At 35.6% G+C, this 20,552-nt stretch overlaps 1 protein-coding gene and 1 pseudogene across 3 annotated transcripts in view; one reads left to right on the forward strand and one right to left on the reverse strand.

Moving 5' to 3' along the window:
• Nucleotides 1-8,811: 8,811 nt before the first annotated feature.
• ITGB1 (integrin subunit beta 1) overlaps nt 8,812-20,552 on the reverse strand; it is a 47,156-nt gene continuing 35,415 nt past the window's right edge. For 2 of the 3 annotated variants that reach the window (XM_041766356.1, XM_041766357.1), the window contains exons 13-17: nt 20,274-20,496; nt 18,102-18,334; nt 15,958-16,124; nt 14,884-14,964; nt 8,812-10,047 (exon numbers count right to left, since the gene is read on the reverse strand). In XM_041766356.1, the coding sequence (XP_041622290.1) occupies nt 14,890-14,964; nt 15,958-16,124; nt 18,102-18,334; nt 20,274-20,496 (698 nt within the window). In that variant the 3' untranslated portion in view covers nt 8,812-10,047; nt 14,884-14,889. The remainder of the gene's footprint in view (nt 10,048-14,883; nt 14,965-15,957; nt 16,125-18,101; nt 18,335-20,273; nt 20,497-20,552) is intronic. The other variant, XM_041766358.1, reaches the window with a different exon arrangement.
• LOC121497153 lies at nt 18,344-19,733 on the forward strand (annotated as a pseudogene).

Below are 20,552 nucleotides of genomic sequence, written 5' to 3' on the forward strand. Positions count from 1 at the left end.
ATTCAGGACTCCAATTGAGAATGTTTTGTGTTTGGTGTGGACTCTCATTTCTGTTACTAATTTAAGTAGGCTTATTAGAGCAGAAAGTATGTTTACAGAGCTTCAGTTTTGAAAGATGAGTTCTGGAAATTGCTTGATCAACAAGGTAAATATACTTAACACTACTGTACTGTATACTTAAAAATGGTTAAAGTGAGAAATTTTATGTGTATTTTACTATAGTTAAAATTTTTAAGGAAAAATTAAATTGAAAATGAACTATAGATCTAAGCATAAAAGTGGAACTATAAAATTTCTAAAACAGAACAAAAACATTTTCATAATCTTAGGGTAGGACAAAAATTCCTTACAACTCAAGAAATACTAGCTTAAAATTTTACAAATATAAAAATTAAACTTCATCAAAATATGACTTCTGATCTTTAAAAGACATCACTACCAAAAAAAAAAAAAAAAAAGGCAACTCAGAGACTGAAGAAAATGTGTAATACATATATCTAACACAGAATTTCTATCCAGAACATATAATGAAGTCTTACAATTCATAATAAGCAAACAATTCCATTTAAAAATGGGCAAAATATTTGGACACTATGTAAGAGAATAGAAAGATGCACTATATAAGAAATGTTAAGAGAAGTTATTCCTTAAGGAAGTTAAGAAGGAATATAATTCCAGACACAAATTTTTATGTTCACAAAAAAATTTTAAGAACCTAAACAACATATCAAAAGTGTTGGGTTCAGCCAGAGTACTAGTAACAGGGAAAATTATACAATTAAATGCCTATATTAGCAGGGAAAAACAAGAGGTCTAAAGTCAGTGACATAAGCTTCTAACCTAAGAAAATAGAGGAAACAATTCAGAGTGATGAACTTCTTCCAAAGAAAACTCTAGGCACAGACGCCTCAATGATAAATTCTAAAAAACATTTAAGGAAAAAAAATAATACCAATTCTCCATAAACTTTTCTTTTTTTTTTTTTTTCTCCATAAACTTTTCAAAAAAATAAAAGAGGGAGGTATATTTGACAACTGTTTAAAGAGACAAAAAATTATACTAATACCAAAACCTGACAAGTATAAGAAAACTACAGTCCAGTATCTCCTCATGAACACTGACACAAAAATCCTCCACAAAATATTAGCAAATTGAACCCAAAAACATATAGAAAATGTAATACATTATAACCAAAAATGGATTTTTGCCAAGAATGCAAGGATGGTCATGTATTTGAAAAATCATAGTAAATCACCATCCAATTAATTAGAAAAAACTATACAAGCATCTCAATAGATTCAAGGAAAAAACTGACAAAATTCAACATGCATTCATGATTTAAAAAAACTAAAAACTAAGCAAACTAGGAATGGTAAGAAACTTCCTCCACCTGATGAATGGCATCTACAAAATACATATAGATAACCTCATCACTAGTAAAAGAGGAGATGTCTTCCTTTTCTGTTAAGAACATATCACTCCTACTCAACATTATATTGGAAGTCCTTGCCATTGCACTAAGGCAAGGAAAAACATGAAAAGGCAGATGATCGAGAAGAAATATGCCTACTTGTATTCATAGAACACATAGTAAAAACAGAAAATCCAAGAGAATATATAAAAAGCTACAAAACTAATAAAATGCGATTAACAAATTCATAGAGAAAAATCAGCATTTTTTTAAAGATTTTATTTATTTATTCATGATAGACAGACAGAGAGAGAGAGAGAGAGAGAGAGAGAGAAAGGCAGAGACACAGGCAGAGAGAGAAGCAGGCTCCATGCAGGGAGCCTGATGTGGGACTCGATCATGGGACTCGATCCCGGGTCTCCAGATCACGCTCTGGGCCAAAGGCAGGCACTAACCACTGAACCACCCAGGGATCCCCTATATACTAGCAAAAAATCCCTGGAAACTGACATTTGAAAATAGTACCATTTGGGGATGCCTGGGTGGTTCAGTGGTTGAGTGTCTGCCTTTGGCTCAGGGCCTGAGCCCAGTTAGGGGATCGAGTCCCACGTCAGGTTCCCTGTGAGGAGCCTCTCTCTCTCTCTCTCTCTCTCTCTCTTTCTCTGTGTTTCTCATAAATAAATAAAATCTTTAAAAAAAATTAGTACCATTTATAGAAGCAACAAAAAATTTTAAAAACATGGGCTTAAATCTTGAAATATATGTGGAATTTATGCTGTCTGCATGCTGAGAATTTAAAAAAAAAAAAGATAAATCCAAGTTAGGGCACTTGAGTGGTGCAGTGGTTGAGCATCTGCCTTCTGCTCAGGGTGTGATCCTGGGGTCCTGGGATCAAGTCCTGCATCCCGCTCCCCTGAGGGAGCCTGCTTCTCCCTCTGCCTGTGTCTCTACCTCTCTCTGTGTCTCTCATGAATAAATAAAAATCTTTAAAAAAAAATCAAGATGATGTAAATTAATGTAGAGGTATATTATCATTACCATTAAAAAAAAGGCTCAGTTATTCTGATTTCAATTCTCCCTCAACTGATCTATAGATTTAGCCATCTCATTTAAACTATGTCAGGACTTTTGTAGAGATTTTTGAGATTTTGTATTTACATGCAAAGGCAAAGGAACTGGAAAAACAAAGTGATTTTGAAAAAGAACAGAGTTGTAGGGCACAATCTGATTTTAGGTTTTATTATAATATGCTATTATAATAAAAAGTATGGTATTGAAAAATAGGAACATTACTAGAAAGAATGGAAAATGAAGAAATGCATTGTTACATACTTGTTCAATTGGTTTTCTACAAAAATGAAATGGCAATTAAATGGATAATTTTTCAACAAATAGTTGAAAAATAGTGCTGGAAGAACTGAATATACATATGCAAAAAAATTAAATTCCAAAAATGCAAAGCCAATTAAATGAAGAATCAACTGTTTTTTCAACAAATAATGCCAGAAGAATCAAATGTACACATGCCATAAATTAAACTTCCAATTAAATTCCAAAAAATAAATTCCAACTCATAAATATAAAAGCTAAAACTAAAAATGTAAAATAGAAAAAACCATTTTATTTTTTAGTTTTCAATTAAGCATAAATTTTTTAAATTATAATTGTATAAATTGATAAACTGACTTCATCAAATTTTTAACTTCATAAACATTATTTAGACCTCGAAAATTTAAAATTTCATCTCCCTAATAATTCTGTTCCAAGCCAAGAGACCAGATTTAAAACAAATCAAATGAGACAGTTTTCAGCACTTGAGGCATTCCTGAGAGATGGAAAATAAAAGTGAACTCAAATTGTCCCAAGTTTCAATCTTTAAAGCTTTGCCAGGACATGACTCAGGAAAGGTGCACAAAGGCAGAGACTGGCAGACTCCCTGGAGCTGAGGAGCCAAGGACAGCAAGCAGGCTGGAAGATGTAGGGCAGGGTGAGAAAGAGGAGTGTGCACAGAGACAACGTCTGCAGAGGGTCCCCGGAAGTACTCAGTAGAGCACTGACAACTGTATCTGTGCAAGGCACCTATCAAGGTTGAGTAAGTGTCTACACAAAATGGTTAGGGGCTCGCAAATAGCCATGAATAATGACTATTCCTACCAGATTGGAGAACCTCGTAATTCCAAAAGCATTGTAGAGTACCCAGAAGAATCTTGCCTCAATAAATGTGGGCTAGCCCTGGAGTAAACACTGGTCTGGTTCTTTCTTGTGCAGGGCCCCAACCTATTGATGTTGACACTTCTGGCTAGGCATGCCTGAGATACAAGCCCAGCCCCATATAACTCTTAGTGAGCCCCCACAGACATCTCAACCCCACCACGGCCAACATTGTGGCTGGACTGGCCATTGTGGTTCTTACTATGAGGGCAGGATACACATAAGCAAGAAGCCATCAGGCAACTTGAAGAAACAAGACTTACTACTCACAGTTCTCAGTGGATACCTGGCCTGTCCAAGGGTCATACAGCAAGGTCAAGTGGAGAGAGAACGCACACCAGCTTGGCACTCTGCCTTCATTAGGGTCTGGAGGTGATGTCTCAAGTTTTCTGCATCCACTTTTTATTGGTCAATCTAAACCACCATATAGGGGAGCTGTGTCTCTGGAAACGTGAGGTAGGGTCCTTTGAGCTGTTATCTAGGTTACCCAGGGCTTTCTGAAAGAAGGATCTTCATGGGTGGGGGTGACCTGACTCCCTATCTGGTTGTTTAGTTAGCAGAACAACCTGGCTTGTTTCTGCCTTCTGGCTATTGTGAATAATTCTGCAAGGATTACTGGCATACAAGTTTTCAATTCTTTTGGGTATTAACCTAAATTTGCTAGATCATATGGTAATTTTATGTTTAGCTTTTTCAGAGACCACCAATTTTCTGTAACTGTTGCATCATTTTACATTTCTACCAGCAATTTACAAGGTTTCTAAATTCACCACAGCCATACCAACACTTACTTTTGACTTTTTAAAAACTGCCATCCTACTAGGTGTGAAGTGGTATTTAACTGTGCTTTTAAAATTTGCATTTTTCTGACGGCTGGTGACGTTGTGCATCTTTTCAGGTGCTTGTTGGCCATTTGTGTTTCTTCTGTGGAGAAATGTTTATTCAAGCCCTTTGTCCATTTTTAACTTGGTTGTCTTTTTGTTGAGTTGTAATTCTTTACATATTCACCCCTTAGCAGATATGCAACTTACAAATATTTTCTCCCATTCTGTAGGTTTTCTTGTTAAGAAGGCTCCACACCTAACGTGAGGCTTGAATTCACAACCCTGAGATCAAGAGTTGGTTGCTTTACCGATTGAGCCAGCCAGATGCCACTTGTCATTTTCTTGATAATGTCCTTTAATGCACAAAAGTTTTCAATTCTGATTAAGTCCAACTCACATTTTTTTCTTGTTGCTCATACTTTCATGTCATGTCTAAGGATACATGGCCAAATGCAAGGTCACAAAGAATTACCATTTTCTTCTAAGAGTTTTATGGTTTCAGGTCCTATGTTACTGACCCATTGTGAAACAGTTTTTGTACATGGTGTGAGGTGGGGTCCAGTTTCATTCTTTTGCCTGTAGAAATCCAGTTACCCAGTACCACCCACTGAAGAGATTTTCTTTCTTCTTTGAATTGATATCTTTGTTAAAAATCAATTTAGCCATAGGTATATGGGCTAAGCAATTCTTCTGAGCTTTAAAGGGAATAGAAAAACAGAAATGGCAACTACAGCAGGTTACTGATGGGAATGATCTAGAAGAGCAGGGAAAACAGTGATCCAGCAAGGGGGAGAACTACTTGTCTTAGTAGAGAAGAGGGGATGACATCTAAAATACAGTGCAAGGACTGGCCAGGGGTGTAGAGTCCACCTACAGGAACTGGCAGGAAGGTAGAGTAGATCACTACAGATGCTACTAGGTATGTAGATAGTGTTAAGTTGTAGAAACAAATCTATCTGTTCAACAAATACTCACTGGTCAACTATTGCTGTGCCAGACCTTGTTCTAGGGACAAATGGCAAATCAAAACACACAGGTTTCTGTACTCACAGACCTAGGAAATCTAGGGATAAGAAAGAAACGTAAGTAAAGGGATGCATAGAAATGCCTGAGGATCTGAAACAGGCTGAAATGGGGGTGTTGACAGCAATTGCACTGCTGGGGATTTACCCCAAAGACACAGATGCAATGAAACGCTGGGACACCTGCACCCCGATGTCTCTAGCAGCAATGTCCACAATAGCCAACTGTGGAAGGAGCCTCGGTGTCCATCGACAGATGAATGGATAAAGAAGATGTGGTTTATGTATACAACGGAATATTACTCAGCCATTAGAAACGACAAATACCCACCATTTGCTTCGATGTGGATGGAACTGGAGGGTATTATGCTGAGTGAAATAAGTCAGTCGGAGAAGGACAAACATTATATGGTCTCATTCATTCGGGGAATATAAAAAATAGTGAAAAGGAATAAAGGGGAAAGGAGAAAAAATGAGTGGGAAATATCAGAAAGGGAGACAGAACATGAGAGACTCCTAACTCTGGGAAACGAACTAGGGGTGGTGGAAGGGGAGGTGGGCTGGGGGGGGCGGGAACTGGGTGATGGGCACTGAGGTGGGCACTTGCCTGGATGAGCACTAGGTGTTATTCTATACGTTGGCAAATTGAACACCAATAAAAAATAAATTTATAATAAAAGGAATTGGGGTGTTGAGAAAATATGATCAAATTCATGTTTTAAATGGTTGCTAAAAGGCCACTTGGTTGGCTGTTGAAGGAGATCTGGATGTTGACTGTCTCCCAGGAATCATCTTGGTCAGTAATATTAATATAACATTGCTTTCAGTAAGTAAAATCAACAACATATCAAATACTACACATAAAATGAAGGCAACTGTCTTTTATAAACTATTACAATAAAGTAACATTAAATAATGGGATTTAAATATTCTGAAGTGTTTCCACTCACAAAGTGATTCAGAATTAAATCTGCTTCATGCAGCAGTCTGTTTTAGAATTAGTCCCAATAATAAACCCAAAGTAGAAAGGCCAATAAAATTATATGAAATGCCCCTAGTAACCTTTTATGGGAACTCTATACCCTTGAAAACTTCAGAGCTTAATATAGTTAAAATCCAGTGAACACTTAGAGATATTATAGAAGGAAATGAATATAAGGATTGTCATTATCAGTGGATTTAAGGGAATATTTGTCATCCTAGCATTTTCGTGCAGCTGAGAAATGTCACCCTCACAGTGGGAGAGACTACTGGGCTCTTTAATCTTGATCTAATCCAGTCCCCCCACCTCGCCAAATCTGCTCCTACCATCAGTCAGAAGCCACTTGTACCCATCCCTAAATTCTCAGAACATGAGATAAATTCTAAACAGCCAGTGAAGTCTCTTATTAGGCTCAAGAAGGGTCCTGGAGATACTATCTCTGAACTCTTTTGAGTGTATTAGCTCAGAAACATCCAAGTCTTCAAGGAGACAGGCAATAAATGAAAGGCAAATGGCCTCTATTCAAGGCTGTCCCTCAAACTCTAGTATGTGACAGAAGGAAAAGGGTCCAATTTCAGGTTAAAATAGTTGACCATAAAGTAGTATAATGGACTGTTCCTGCAGTTCAAGGTCTTATCTGGGCATCTTCACCAAATCAATTCATAAAGCTGTATGCTGCAGAAGAAAACTTTGTAAACTATCAGAGAATTACTGCAACAAATGCCACTACTGACATTTGACACTCACTAAATAATTCATGAATAATACCTACATTTGGTCAATTTTCATAATAGAATTTGAAAAATAACAACAACTTGTAACTTTTTTTAGTTTCAGGACACATTTTTTTTTTTAAGACTTTTTATTTATTTATTCATGAGAGACACAGAGAGAGAGGCAGAGACATAGGTAGAGGGAGAAGCAGGCTCCCTGCAAGGAGCCTGATGCAGACTCAATCCCAGGACCCCGGGATCATGCCCTGAGCTGAAGGCAGATGCTCCTTCAGGACACTTAACTTTTAAAAAGTATTTCATTGGTGGTCAAAATATACTGTCACTAAGAAAATAAACATTTCAGTGACAAACGTCTAACATGGCTTCAATCAAAGCTAATTTCCCATATCTTAGATTATATTTTGGAATTGCCAGTTTTAAGCCTAAAATTATTCAAATGTCAATGCTCTTACAGTCAGTATGAGAAATAAACTCTATACAATTCCTCCAGCTTTCAAATACAAAGATTTCTACAGTCAGAAAATCTTTATAAATTGTAATATAAAATCTAAAAATTCACCATATTTCAGCCTCAAGGACCTATATGTCAGGAAAAAATATGTATATTTAGAACAGTGACTTTGTTCCTCTATTAAAAACCTCAAAATAAAAGCAACATCTGGAGCAGAAATATGTCATTCAATTCAACTGATTATGCCTAAGGCATAAGGAAATGACTTGAGCCAATCAAGAGTACAGGTAGTGGGAAAGAGAAAATGAGTAAGATAGTTTTTCTCGTGAAGCTTACAAACTAGAAAAAAATGTGTAATTCTAAATTGGAGGATGATTTAGTCTAAGCTAGGAAATACACCTAAGTGGAATAAATATAAAAGGACACCAATTTTTAAAAATGGGAGGGTATGGCAAATGTGAGAGGCTGGTCCTCTTCCCCAAATCTGACACCTGTTATAAGCTCTAGGAAGGAAAACATATCTTCTAATACTCTTTACTATGAGTGTACATACTTTCTAACAAACCAAAGCCAATGAAAAGAAAAGTTCCTTATCAGAAAAGTAACAGGGGCATCTGTGGCACAGTTGATGGTCCCACTCTTGGTTTTGGCTCAGATCAGGATCTCAGAGTCGTGAGATTGAGCCCCATGCTTAGCAAGGAGTCTGCTTGAGAGTCCCGCCCCCCCCTACTCTATCTCTGTCAAACGAATAAATCAATCTTAAAAAAAAAAAAAAAAAAGCAATCCTGTCTGGATCTTAAATAACATGACATAATTTCCAGTTTCTAGTTACCAGTTCTAAGACATTCACAGAGTTAAGCCTGCTTGATGTAAGGATAAAAGCTATTTCCCACTACAGGAGGGGGCTGAGGACTTATCCAATATTATTTAAAGAGCCCAAAAACAGTCAGAAAAAAATCTGTTTGATCATAGCACTTTCCTTGTGTCTCTGGCACATCTTCTTTTGTTCTTTAAGAAATATATTTAAAAAAAAAAAAAAAAAAAGAAATATATTTTAGCTTCTTAAGTGAAATACCCATTAACCAGATATTTTTTTTTGTCAGCCTAAGCTATAAAAATTTTATGCATAGAAATGGACAATATAGATCAATACAGACAGAAAACATCCAACTTAAATATTTTAGGCATATTTATTTAATAAATAACTTCAGTAAACAGCATGTAAAAAGTGAACTGTTAAAATTAAAAGGCACTTAACACAAGAATGTGACTAGGATGAAACAAAACGGGCAAACAGTGAGAAGGGAATATACAGTGGTCTATTACAGCGCTGGCTGAAAGGGGGACGTGCTTAAGTGAGAGCTATGGCATAAGTCACAGGACAACTTCACATGTTCAGTAAGAAGGCAAATTTACAGCTGAAATGCCAAAGAAAAAGTACTGGTAAAAAAGTCTTACCCCCAAATTGCAAACAAATACATTAAATGATTAGAAGAGGTGATAAAAAGCACCAGGCTTTTAAACAAAATACAAGGAATAAAGTAAATTCACCCAAAGGTCCTCAATTCAGCACGTATTATGTAAATTAAGGCCATTATGTAAATGATGCTAAATTAAGGACTTTTTTGCAGAAAATTTCCAGATACTTTTTCCAAGGCCTGAATTTCTAAAGAGAAGGCGTAAGAGTTACCAAGATAAAGTAACTCTTAAAAATGGCACACAGGTTTTAAAGCTATGTTTCCCTTCCTAACTCTCTGACTTTTTCCCATGGCCTCTATGTAGATTAAATATCTCAAAACTATTTTACACCGGTTAATTCCCAATATACTCAATCTTTCAGATATGTCATCAGTCTTGTCTAAATAGGCAAATAGCAAAATAAAAAACTTGAAACAATTCTAAACTAGCTACATAGGACATTTACTTTGGATTCTGTAAAACTAAAACCTGACATATCTGTAAAGCTAAAAATCAATTTTAATACTTGATTAATAGAAACTCTCCACATACTCATTATTTTAACTACTGCCCTTTCAATCACTCTAGAAATCTCACTTAATCCAATAAGAGCCTGATTTTAATAGTCCAGGAGGAAAAGGTCAAAAAGGCACAATGTGACCTTAGCAGATGAGGATAACCATCCTGTCTCAAGTTTTTTGTCAGTCCCTGGCATTGATTATAACATTATTTTCAAAATAATAAAAAAAAATTTAAATTACACATATTGTACATTTTTAAAAACTGCACATGAGAAAAACCATGGTGATATTGCCCTAAAGCTACCTTACTGTGACTATGAAAATTACGACTTTGCATTCAGTGTTGTGCAATCTGCATGGGCAGTGCTCATTTTCCCTCATACTTCGGATTGACAACAGTTGTCACAGCACTCTTATAAATAGGATTTTCACCCTAAAAAAAAAAAGAGAGAGAGAGAGAGAGAAATTATCAGATACTCTACTAAAATCAAGTAGTAGTATTTTATTTTATAAAACAATATTAAGAGCTATGGTCATTTTCAGTTGTCTCCATTCTTATCTGTCCACATATCACATATTTTTTTTTTTCATATCACATATTTTTTAAAAGCATTAATAAAAACTTTACACAAAAATGAAACATGAAATCTTTGCTTTTCAAGTCAAAAGGTGACCCTGTAATCTGGTATTATTTCATTCTTGAGTCCTTCCTACATGGCACGACTGATTTAAAAATGCCCTCCACAGCAGAGAATGTCCTGTAATGGCTTCTCTCCTTTAAACTAGTTTTGAATGGCTATCTTAAAGAATTAACTCTTCTGCCATTAACTGCCTGATTCTTAACCCTTTACTGTGGTTAAGAAGGTTCTTGATAATTAATGGGAATCCTTGATTGTCATCTCTGTGAGGGAAGTATTCTCTTGAGGCTTTTTCCACCACAGAAATTGTGGACACCAAATGCTCTGAGGCAAAGTACTGCTGAGGGCACTGAGCCTGCAGGAGTCGTCACACTGCCATTTTTGCTTACAATGTTAACAAAAATAATGTTATTCTGCATGAAATAATTGTTATTCTTCAGAAAGCATACTGGTGAAATGTTTTATTTTCATTGCAATACTAATTTTAGCAAAGGGTACCAAAATGAAGCCCAGAAAATTACTCCAAGCCATAAACTAAACAGCTCTTTCAAGACCCAAAAATATACAAGCATTGACGTTTTAAGCATGCAATTAACATACAATCCCACAAGACCATTTTCTTAAAACAAAACAAAACAAAACAAAACAAAATCTAAGTGATACATTTAAATATCTACTATAGCATTTTCTTTCTCCTATCTTTATCAACTGAAAGTAGCTTGAAAGCCAACTGAGTACAGCCAAATAATCCTATATCAGAAGAAATCACAGTGAGCACCAATCAATAAATGTTAAATAAAAACTTAAGACCTTAAGATTTTAGGCAAAAATTAATTGGTTTTATATTGTACTATAGAGCCATTTGTGGTGATTTTTAAAAATATTTATAGAAAGCATCTAAACAGTAATTTTTGCTTTTAAATTTTATTTACACTTCATTGCAGATTATATCAGGATATGGCTTTTACTGTCACAATTTCTGCCCTCTCAGAGGGTATAGGCTGGTGCATGACAAACATGTAAATAAAATAAGGCACTCTAATATAGTACAAAACAGAATTATGAACATAGTACGGGAGCAGTAAAAGAAAAAAAGGACTGACTTTGAGAAGATTAGGGCATTTTCACAGAGAAACTGACTATAGATAAAATATTGATCAATAAATAGAAACACATGCAAAGTCAAGGTCTAGGAAAAAGAATGACACATTTATATAGTTTAGAAGTTTTTAAGAGTGTGAGTGTACGTTCTGAGGTGTGAGCAAGGGAGAGGAGACAAGAAAGAAGACATGGCCAAATCATAAAAGGTCCTGTGTGCCATGCTAGAGAGACTGAATGTTATTCTGTAGAGGAGAAATCACTGAGAAAAAGTATAGCATGTAAAGCTGGATGGTCCCGAAACACACCAAATAAACCATTACAACTTCAGCTCAGTAACTCATCTGAATTCCTATTAAGACAGGACAATATGCCTTAGCCTGACCCCAACCCCACCTCACAAAATACATCTTGACCCGTTTCAGAAACATGGTACAGGAACTCAGGATCCCTCTGAGACAAACATCAAATAATCTGGATAATAGAAAACATGTAGGATATCCATTTCTCATCTCTTACCCAACTGAAGCTAATACATTATTATACAGACATTACAGGAAACTAGATCTTGGCAACTACATTCTTAGCAAGTTATATAGTACAAATACGTTCATTACACTCCTTATTTCCATCTTCCTATTCAGCATTTGAGGCTAGAACTTGGTTCTTTCAAATATACGGAGAAAACAAATCACCATTTTTCTTTGAAACAATATATTAGATCAATCTAGTATTTCATACTTAAGAATTTATAAGGGAAGTAAACACATACACAAAACAAAAACAAGCAAGCCCCCTCCCCCAAAAAATCCAGAAACAAAATACAAAAGAAAAAATACCCAAAAAACTAATGAGTCCAAAGTACATAAGGCAGAACTTACCTTTGGAGAAAAGTCTGCCTTTTCATATACACAAACATTTATATACGATTACATCCAAACAAAAGATTAACATGCAAGGTTAGAAGTAAAATTAAACTATCTGTGTTAGGCATCATTTTAGATGGAGGTAAACTAAAATAAACCAGATTAGTTTCCAACGTTCAGAGTGCAACCCCACCCTTACCTTGAGAGAAAAAATATCAAAGCATATTTAAATCAATAGAACAGAGTTATATTCAGAAGTAAAGTCCTCGTATGTACTCAGTAAAATGTCATCTTTGTGCTCACACTAGAAACTGGCTAGAAAATCATCTCTGTAATATAACATATTAGATATACAACATACAATGGTGAGAGATTAGGAATCTACATTAAAGCCTGCGTAACAGCAGGGAGGATAGAAAATTTTATAATTCACTCTAAAATTTTAAGGTTGATAATTTGATTTTTTTAAATGTACCTACAAAATAGTCTTATGTGGTGAAATAATCACAGTGCCTGCTCATTCTCTGAAATATGTTAATAGCATAATTTACACTGATTGGTAAACCCTGATCCCATATCAGAAAACTGTTTCATGAGTCATAATTTATTTTCATTTCTTGATGCTCATTCCTTAATTTATATTGTTTATTTCTACTTTAATTTTTCATAAGAAAACATCTGATAATAACCTGTAGCCATTAATTTGCCTGGATTTCACCAATGAACTCATCAATAAACTTCACCAATAAACTTTTAAGCAAACTTCTCAAGTTATCCAAAATGCCTATTTTGGCTGAAAAAGTAACATTTTAGTGAAACTTAATTGTTTCACTATTATTTATTGATAATTTCTTGCAAAGTACAATTTAATGTGTAGTAAAGACAGAAATTACATCTTTCAATAGGATACATGGAAATTTATCTTATTTGAGAAATAACCATATGCATTGTCAATATTTGACTGTTTTTGACCTACCAAAAAAAAAAAAAAAAAAAAAGGAAAAGGATAAGGGAAGGAAAAAAAAATCTAGCAAATCAGCTTCCTTCTAAAAATAGTCGGTGGAAAGGATCAGGTAAGAGAACACATAGAGTCTGGACTAATACAAAAATGTACCAGGCTGCCCATATACAACTGTGACTGTAATCTTCTGCCAGCAAATCTAATTTTGCCATTGGAAAAGTCTTAAAATCTGCTTAAAAATAAAAGAAAAAAAAGACAAGTAATGGTTTCTAATGTTATTGGGCCTTCCTACCTTTTAAAAATATTAAGCATACCTGTATTTTAAGTACACTCTCGGTAAATAGGCAAAACCACAATGCTGGTTTCTATGTCATAAAGTGGTATGTCCATTACAATGTTTGTCCAATACAGTTATGTCACTCAAATGTCACAAAGGGGTAATTCTCCATAAAAGAATGATCTATCTCTACTTAACAGGTAACAGAATCTCCTGAAGATATGTGACTGCTGCCAATACAGTGCTGTGGGTAAGAATATGAACCCTGGAGCCCACTGTGCCTGGGTCTGAATCTGAGCTCTTCCACTGACTAACCATGGGTGAACCTGGTCAAGTTATCCAACCCTTCTGTGCTTCAGTTTTCTAATATGTGAAATTAAAAAAAAAAAAAATCCTTGGGAGAAGAAAGAGAAATTCTGGACCACCAGCCAGGAGAATCTGTTCTTATCATAACCTTTTAAATCAGTTTAAGGGATTTACATGATTACATTAAAATATGCTAGCAGCATTTCATGAAAAATCAGATATAAGGAAATCCTGTCCACTCCTAATAAAAGAAAAAATAATAAATTTGTCATTCAGGTAAAATGTATATTCACCAGAAGAGCTTACCATAATCTACTGAGTAGGATAAGCAAGCCTTACTACAACTCTGAAATTTTCAACTAAAATTTTATTTAAAACTATAAATAGGACTTTCTCTTTAAAGTCTTTGTTGTTTTTTGTAAAAAAAGTTCAATGTTTAAGTTGAATATCAGAATCATTCAATAACCAGAAAACATAAAGAATTTCAACTTACATCAAGAACTAAAGTATCTTCAAATAGTTCTAAAATCAGTAACAATGACATTGGAGTTGTATAGCATACAATGTTTCACCAGGTTACATTTTTTTCTATTTTGCAATTTAGATTTCACTTTTACTTTTCATTGTTTCACCCTAGAATCTACATATGGTGATTTGTAAGTAAGGATAATGTCATCTAAAGCACAGGAGTGTAGTGAGGATGGTAAGTTGACAAGCTGATATCACATACTGCAGTTCATTAGCCAGATATCCACACCCACACAACAGATGTTATTAATGGCTCCCTGTTAAAGGCGTGACAACCAAGCTCCCAACAGCCAAGTGGCTCGATGCTGTTGAAGTACTGAGTTCCGACCAGAGGTCTGGCAGGCCACAAAGCACATTCTCTTCTTACTGTTACACAGCTGCTTCTGTACCATAAGGCTCCTTTGAAAGCCCTTTGAAAAGCTAACTCTAAATTAACACACGCCAAAAAAAGCCACAATATAGCCATATAAATAAAGCCAGACTTAAAAAAAAAAAAAAAAAAAAAAACCCAGCAGTTGTGATAAAGGACACACAGTGCAGTAAAAAAAGGATAAAAGTTCACATGCAAAGACAGAAAAAGAAAGAAAATACGAACGGCAACTTAGAGACCAGCTTTACGTCCATAGTTTGGATTCTTGAAATTATTAATAGGACTCTTGTAAATCGGATTTTCTTGCTAAAGTAAAAGAAATAGTTTCTAATGATTTCATCAGAAAAATACTGACATGTATACTGTTAAACACTATAAGAGAATTTTCCCTATTTCATAGATTTTACTTTTATACTTCTATATAGCATTTAACAACAACAACAAAAAAGCACCAACCCAAACTGTAGTAAATGCAAATGACTAAAATTCATTATACTTTAAAATTACCGAAGACTGCCTTCTTTGTCAAAAGACAAATACATGAAGGCCAAGGTTTGGCCACCCTACCCTCAGACTTCATATTTCAAACCACATTATATGCTAGCACATTTCACCCACTTTCAGCTTTTAAAAATTTTTTACAAAGTTTTATTGAGTTATAATTTGCAGAGTTAAATATATTCCTTTTATGTATAGAGTTGTACATACATACCCACAATCAAGATCATCCCAAGAAGATCCCTCATGCCCTCTCCCCCCCACTTCAGCCTCTGGAAACCATGGACTTAGTTCTGCCTCTAGAGTTTTTGCCTTTTCCAGGATGTCATATAAATGGAATCATATAATACACAGCCTTTTGAGTCTGGCTGCTCTTGATCAAGGTTCTTTGTTGGGAAGAAGAGAAAAATAGAGAATGAGAGAGAGAGAGAGAGAGAGAGAAAGAAAGAGAGAGAGAAAGAATGCTTTCCACTGAATATCCTGCCGCATAGATATTATCTAGAATTCTATTTTACATGAGATGAAAAGGCTGAAGAGCAGATTTAAGATCAAAATCAGGAAATAAAAACACTGACCACAGTATCCAGAAGATACTTCCTTAGAATGTTCTGGTTTGATGGGATATATTTAAGAGGTTTTCTGTTTTTCACCAAATGTCAAGTTCTCTGAGTGATGAACTTTTGGGGAAATGAAATACTCAAAGAAGACTTTAATAATCAGTTTCAGCGTTAACAGACAAGCCTTAGAAGTGTTACATTTACTTTGTGAACTGCCCTACTTTTTAGATGTTCTGCAACTTACCGTGTCCCATTTGGCATTCATTTTTTCCTTTTCAAATTTGGCAAATTCCCTTCTGTCATGAATTATCATTAAAAGCTTCCAAATCAGCAGCAACGCAAGCCCAATAAGAACAATTCCAGCAACCACACCAGCTACAATTGGAATGATGTCTGGTCCAGTGGGGCACTCTGTAAAGTAAAAAGGAAGGGATTGATATATGCAAAGTAGGGCTAAAACTACAAAGACCTGGCTAGTGTCTCAACAAAAACACAGAGAAATAAAAGCTCAAGATAAGTAAATGTGAAGAATTCCAAAGAATATATAAAAAAGTTACTAGAATTAACAAAGACCTTATAAAGCCAGAGGATACGTGCCCAATAAACAAACATCATATGTATTTCTATATAGTATATGAAAGTTTATTTCTACATATTGGAAATGGAAATTTAGAAAATAGTATCTTCTGTAACAGCATTGAAAATCATGAAATACTTATGTATACATCCAACAAAATATGTGCACCATTTGCATGTGAAAAATTACTAAGCACTGATGTAAGAAATCCAAGACCTGCATAAATGGAGAAGTATTCCATATTCATGGATGGAAAGACTCAGTAATGTTAAGATGTCAATTCTCCCCCAATTTGATTAAATAAACTTAATGCAACCCCAATCAAAATCCTGGCAGGATTTTTATAGGTATCAGCAAGTTAATTCTAGAATGTACAAAGAAGGCAGAGAACTAGGAAAGTATTTCAAAAACACTTTGGAAAAGAACAAAATTGGACATCTCACATTACCAGATTTCAAGACTAGCTATAAAGCAACAGTAATTGACACAGTGTGGTATATTGGCTAAAGGTCAGATGCACAGATAAATGGAACATAATAAAGAATTAGAAATGGGCCAACATACATAAGATCATTTGATTTTTCAAAGGTAGAGAAGAATCAGTCTTTCCAACAAAGTGCTAGAACTACTAGACATCCATATGTAAGAACTGAATCTCACTCCATATACTGAAATTAACTCAAAATGGGTTACAGGCCTAAATGGAAAAACCAGAAACTATAAAACTTCTAAAGAAAACACAGGAGAGGGCAGCCCCAGTGGCTCAGCGGTTTAGTGCCACCTTTGGCCCAGGGTGTGATCCTGGAGACCCAGGATCAGGTCCCGCGTCGGGCTCCCTGCATGGAGCCTGCTTCTCCCTCTGCCTGTGTCTCTCTCTCTCTCTCTCATTCTCTCTCTCTCTCACACATGAATAAATAAATATTAAAAAAAAAAAAAAAAGAGTCATGCTTTACTGACTGAACTGGCCAAGTGTCCAATTTAAATTAAAAAAAAAAAAAAAAAAGAAAACACAAGAAAAATCATTATGAACCTGAGTTAGGCAAGGAGTGCTAGATATAACAGTAAAAGCAAGATCCATAAAAGAAAGATGGTAAATTGTAGTTCATCAAAATTAAAGCTTCTGGTCTTTCAAAAACAATGTTAAAAAGATGAAAAGATAAGGAAGCATAAATTGGTAAACATGTATCTGTAAATGCAAAATACAGAGACTTCAAAAAAAAAAACAGTTTGGCTATTTCTTATAAAGTTAAACATATGCTTACCATATGCCCTCAAATGCATTCCTGCCATATATCCAAAAGAAATGAAAACTTACATTCCTACAACAACCTGTACAGAAATGTAGGAAATTTCAAAGAATATAACAAAAAGTGCCTACAAAAATCAAAATAAAAAATGTTTCCTCTTCTGAGAAGCTAAACAAATTCATGCTTTATAATATCCTTTAAAATTATCTTTCCCAGTAGCACTCAAGCCTAAATCAAGCTCAAATTCAAGCATCATCAATAATGAGCCAAGTCCTAGTGAATTCCTGTCCTGGTTAAATAAATGTCAGGCAGTATGCTGAGTGTTTTATGTGGATTCATACATTTAGTCTTCAAACTCTCCATTCATAACACTTAAGACTTGTTTTTTCCTTCTTCTTTTATATCGTTAACAATACTATTTTAATTTTTGAGATTAAAAGTGCCCTAACTTGAATTTAAAATAATCCAGCTGGAAGTGTTACTGGGTGCTAGGGAAACTGCCAAGAGGCCTAAGTAGCAGTAGAAAAGAAAATGAAAAGAATTTTGAAATGGTCAGACTTTTACCTGGTGTCTCTACAACATGAACAATGGCCTCATTATTCCCATTCACTGAATATGTGAAATAGAACCAGCAATCGTCAACATCCTTCTCTTTACAATGGGATAGGGGATCAACCTGGCCTGGTTGTGGTAATTTGTCCCGATTTTCAACCTTGGTAATGTTGAAATGTGAACATTCCTGTGCGCAAGTGTCTTTCTTTTCTCCTTTATTGAAGGCTCTGCACTGAACACATTCTCTGTGAAAACACAAATTGCATTACAAACTTATTTAAAATAAATATTTGCTTAAAGATTATTTCATGTGAGTAAATGGAGGGGCATATGACACTTCTAGATGGGAAAACTAAATATAAAGACATTAGTTTTCCAAGTGAAGTTATATAGTACAGTTCAAATTAAAATCCAAAAAGAGAAATTAAAAAGTCATAAATAGAAGAAACAGAGTGCGGCATGAACATGGGGAAGCAAAAGAAGACAAGAAAGTATGCAGCCATGAAGCGAATGCTTAGTCTCTGAGATCAGAGGCTTAAAGAGAAGGAGAGATTAAAACCTAAAAAGAGGGATCCCTGGGTGGCGCAGCGGTTTGGCGCCTGCCTTTGGCCCAGGGCGCGATCCTGGAGACCCGGGATCGAATCCCACATCAGGCTCCCGGTGCATGGAGCCTGCTTCTCCCTCTGCCTGTGTCTCTGCCTCTCTCTCTCTCTCTGTGACTATCATAAATAAATAAAAAAAAAATTAAAAAAAAAAAAATAATAAAACCTAAAAAGAAAGAAAAGAAAGTTCCCAGTGCACTCAAGGAAAGAGAAGTCCCCCAACATCCTTCCTGCTTATTCTTCCAATATAACACACAGCTGGGCCCACCTACCACATCCTGGTTGATACCAACTTTGTCAACTTTTCTATTAAAGCCAAACTTGACTTAGTACAGTCAGTGATGGACTGTCTGTATGCCAAGTGTATCCCTTGTATAACTGACTGTGTAATGGCTGAAACTGAAAAACTGGGGCAAAAGTATCGAGTGGCTCTAAGGATTGCCAAGGATCTAAGATTTGTTTTTTATTTTTTTTTTATTTTTTTTTTTTATTTTTTATTTTTTATTTATGATAGTCACAGAGAGAGAGAGAGAGAGAGAGGCAGAGACACAGGCAGAGGGAGAAGCAGGCTCCATGCACCGGGAGCCCGACATGGGATTCGATCCCGGGTCTCCAGGATCGCGCCCCGGGCCAAAGGCAGGCGCCAAACCGCTGCGCCACCCAGGGATCCCAGGATCTAAGATTTGAATGATTGCCATGCACACACAAAGGAACCTATGCAGATGACTGCTTAGTACAGACAGTAACTCAGCACAAGTGTTACATTGTGGCCACAGTTGACCAGTTGACCGGGACCTTAAAGGAAGGATCCGGAAGATTCCTGGAGTTCCCATCATGTACATTTCTAACCATAGGTACAACACTGAGTGGATGCTAGATGATTATGGAGCCCCTCAGTTCTAATTCTTAAAAGATAGAGTTTTTCTGCATTCTTATATCAACTTTTTCTGTTGACAGTTCATATTAGCAATATGCTATAGTATGAATTATTCTTCTTACCCATTTGCTCTATTACGAGCTGAGTATGATTAAATACACTCATTTTTTGATGTTTTGAAATCAGTATTTTGTATCATTTTAAGTATTGTTGCATCTTTCTATAAATCAGATGATTGCTTGTAAAAAAATAAAATAAAAAATAAATAAAAATAAAAATTCATAAATAAAACTAGCCTTATCAGACATTATAAATATGTAATACAAAACCAAAGTGATATAAGCATTGTGTTATTTGTACAATAACATTTCTCCAAAAGGCAAAACCTTCATTTTGCTTAGTTTAGTCAAGAGTCATAATGAAACTAGTAATACTAATTTCACAAAGGTTACCCTATGGGATTCAATTACATAGCCAATTCAGACCAAAATGATGTCATCAACTACTCTCATATGACACACAAGTATCATATGACAAACGCTAGTGACTGAGAAAGGATCTTTAAGCTCAGAGTGGGCTACCGTGGGTCAGATATCGGATTTCCAGTGTGACCTAACATCAGTACTGTTCTGGTTCTAGTGATAACAGTACATAGGTCAACAGACAACTAATATCAACTCTTTCAAGCAACTAGGTAATACTTACTTATGTTCAGCACAGACACCAAGGCAGGTCTGACACATCTCACAGGTTGGCCCTTGAAACTTGGGGTCTGTGCACTTACAGGCACCACACTCACAGACGCCCCTGCCATTGCAGATCTGCCCGTTCGTGGCCAGGCATGAAGTCGTGTCCAGAGAACAGTCACAGGCACTGCCAGTGTAGTTTGGGTTGCACTCGCACACACGACACTTGCAAACACCATTTCCTGGAATTAAAAATATCACTTCTCATTACAATGGTAAAAATATACAACCATGGCAC

This window comes from Vulpes lagopus, chromosome 8 (assembly GCF_018345385.1).
Source record: "Vulpes lagopus strain Blue_001 chromosome 8, ASM1834538v1, whole genome shotgun sequence".
Taxonomy (NCBI): Eukaryota; Metazoa; Chordata; class Mammalia; order Carnivora; family Canidae; genus Vulpes; species Vulpes lagopus.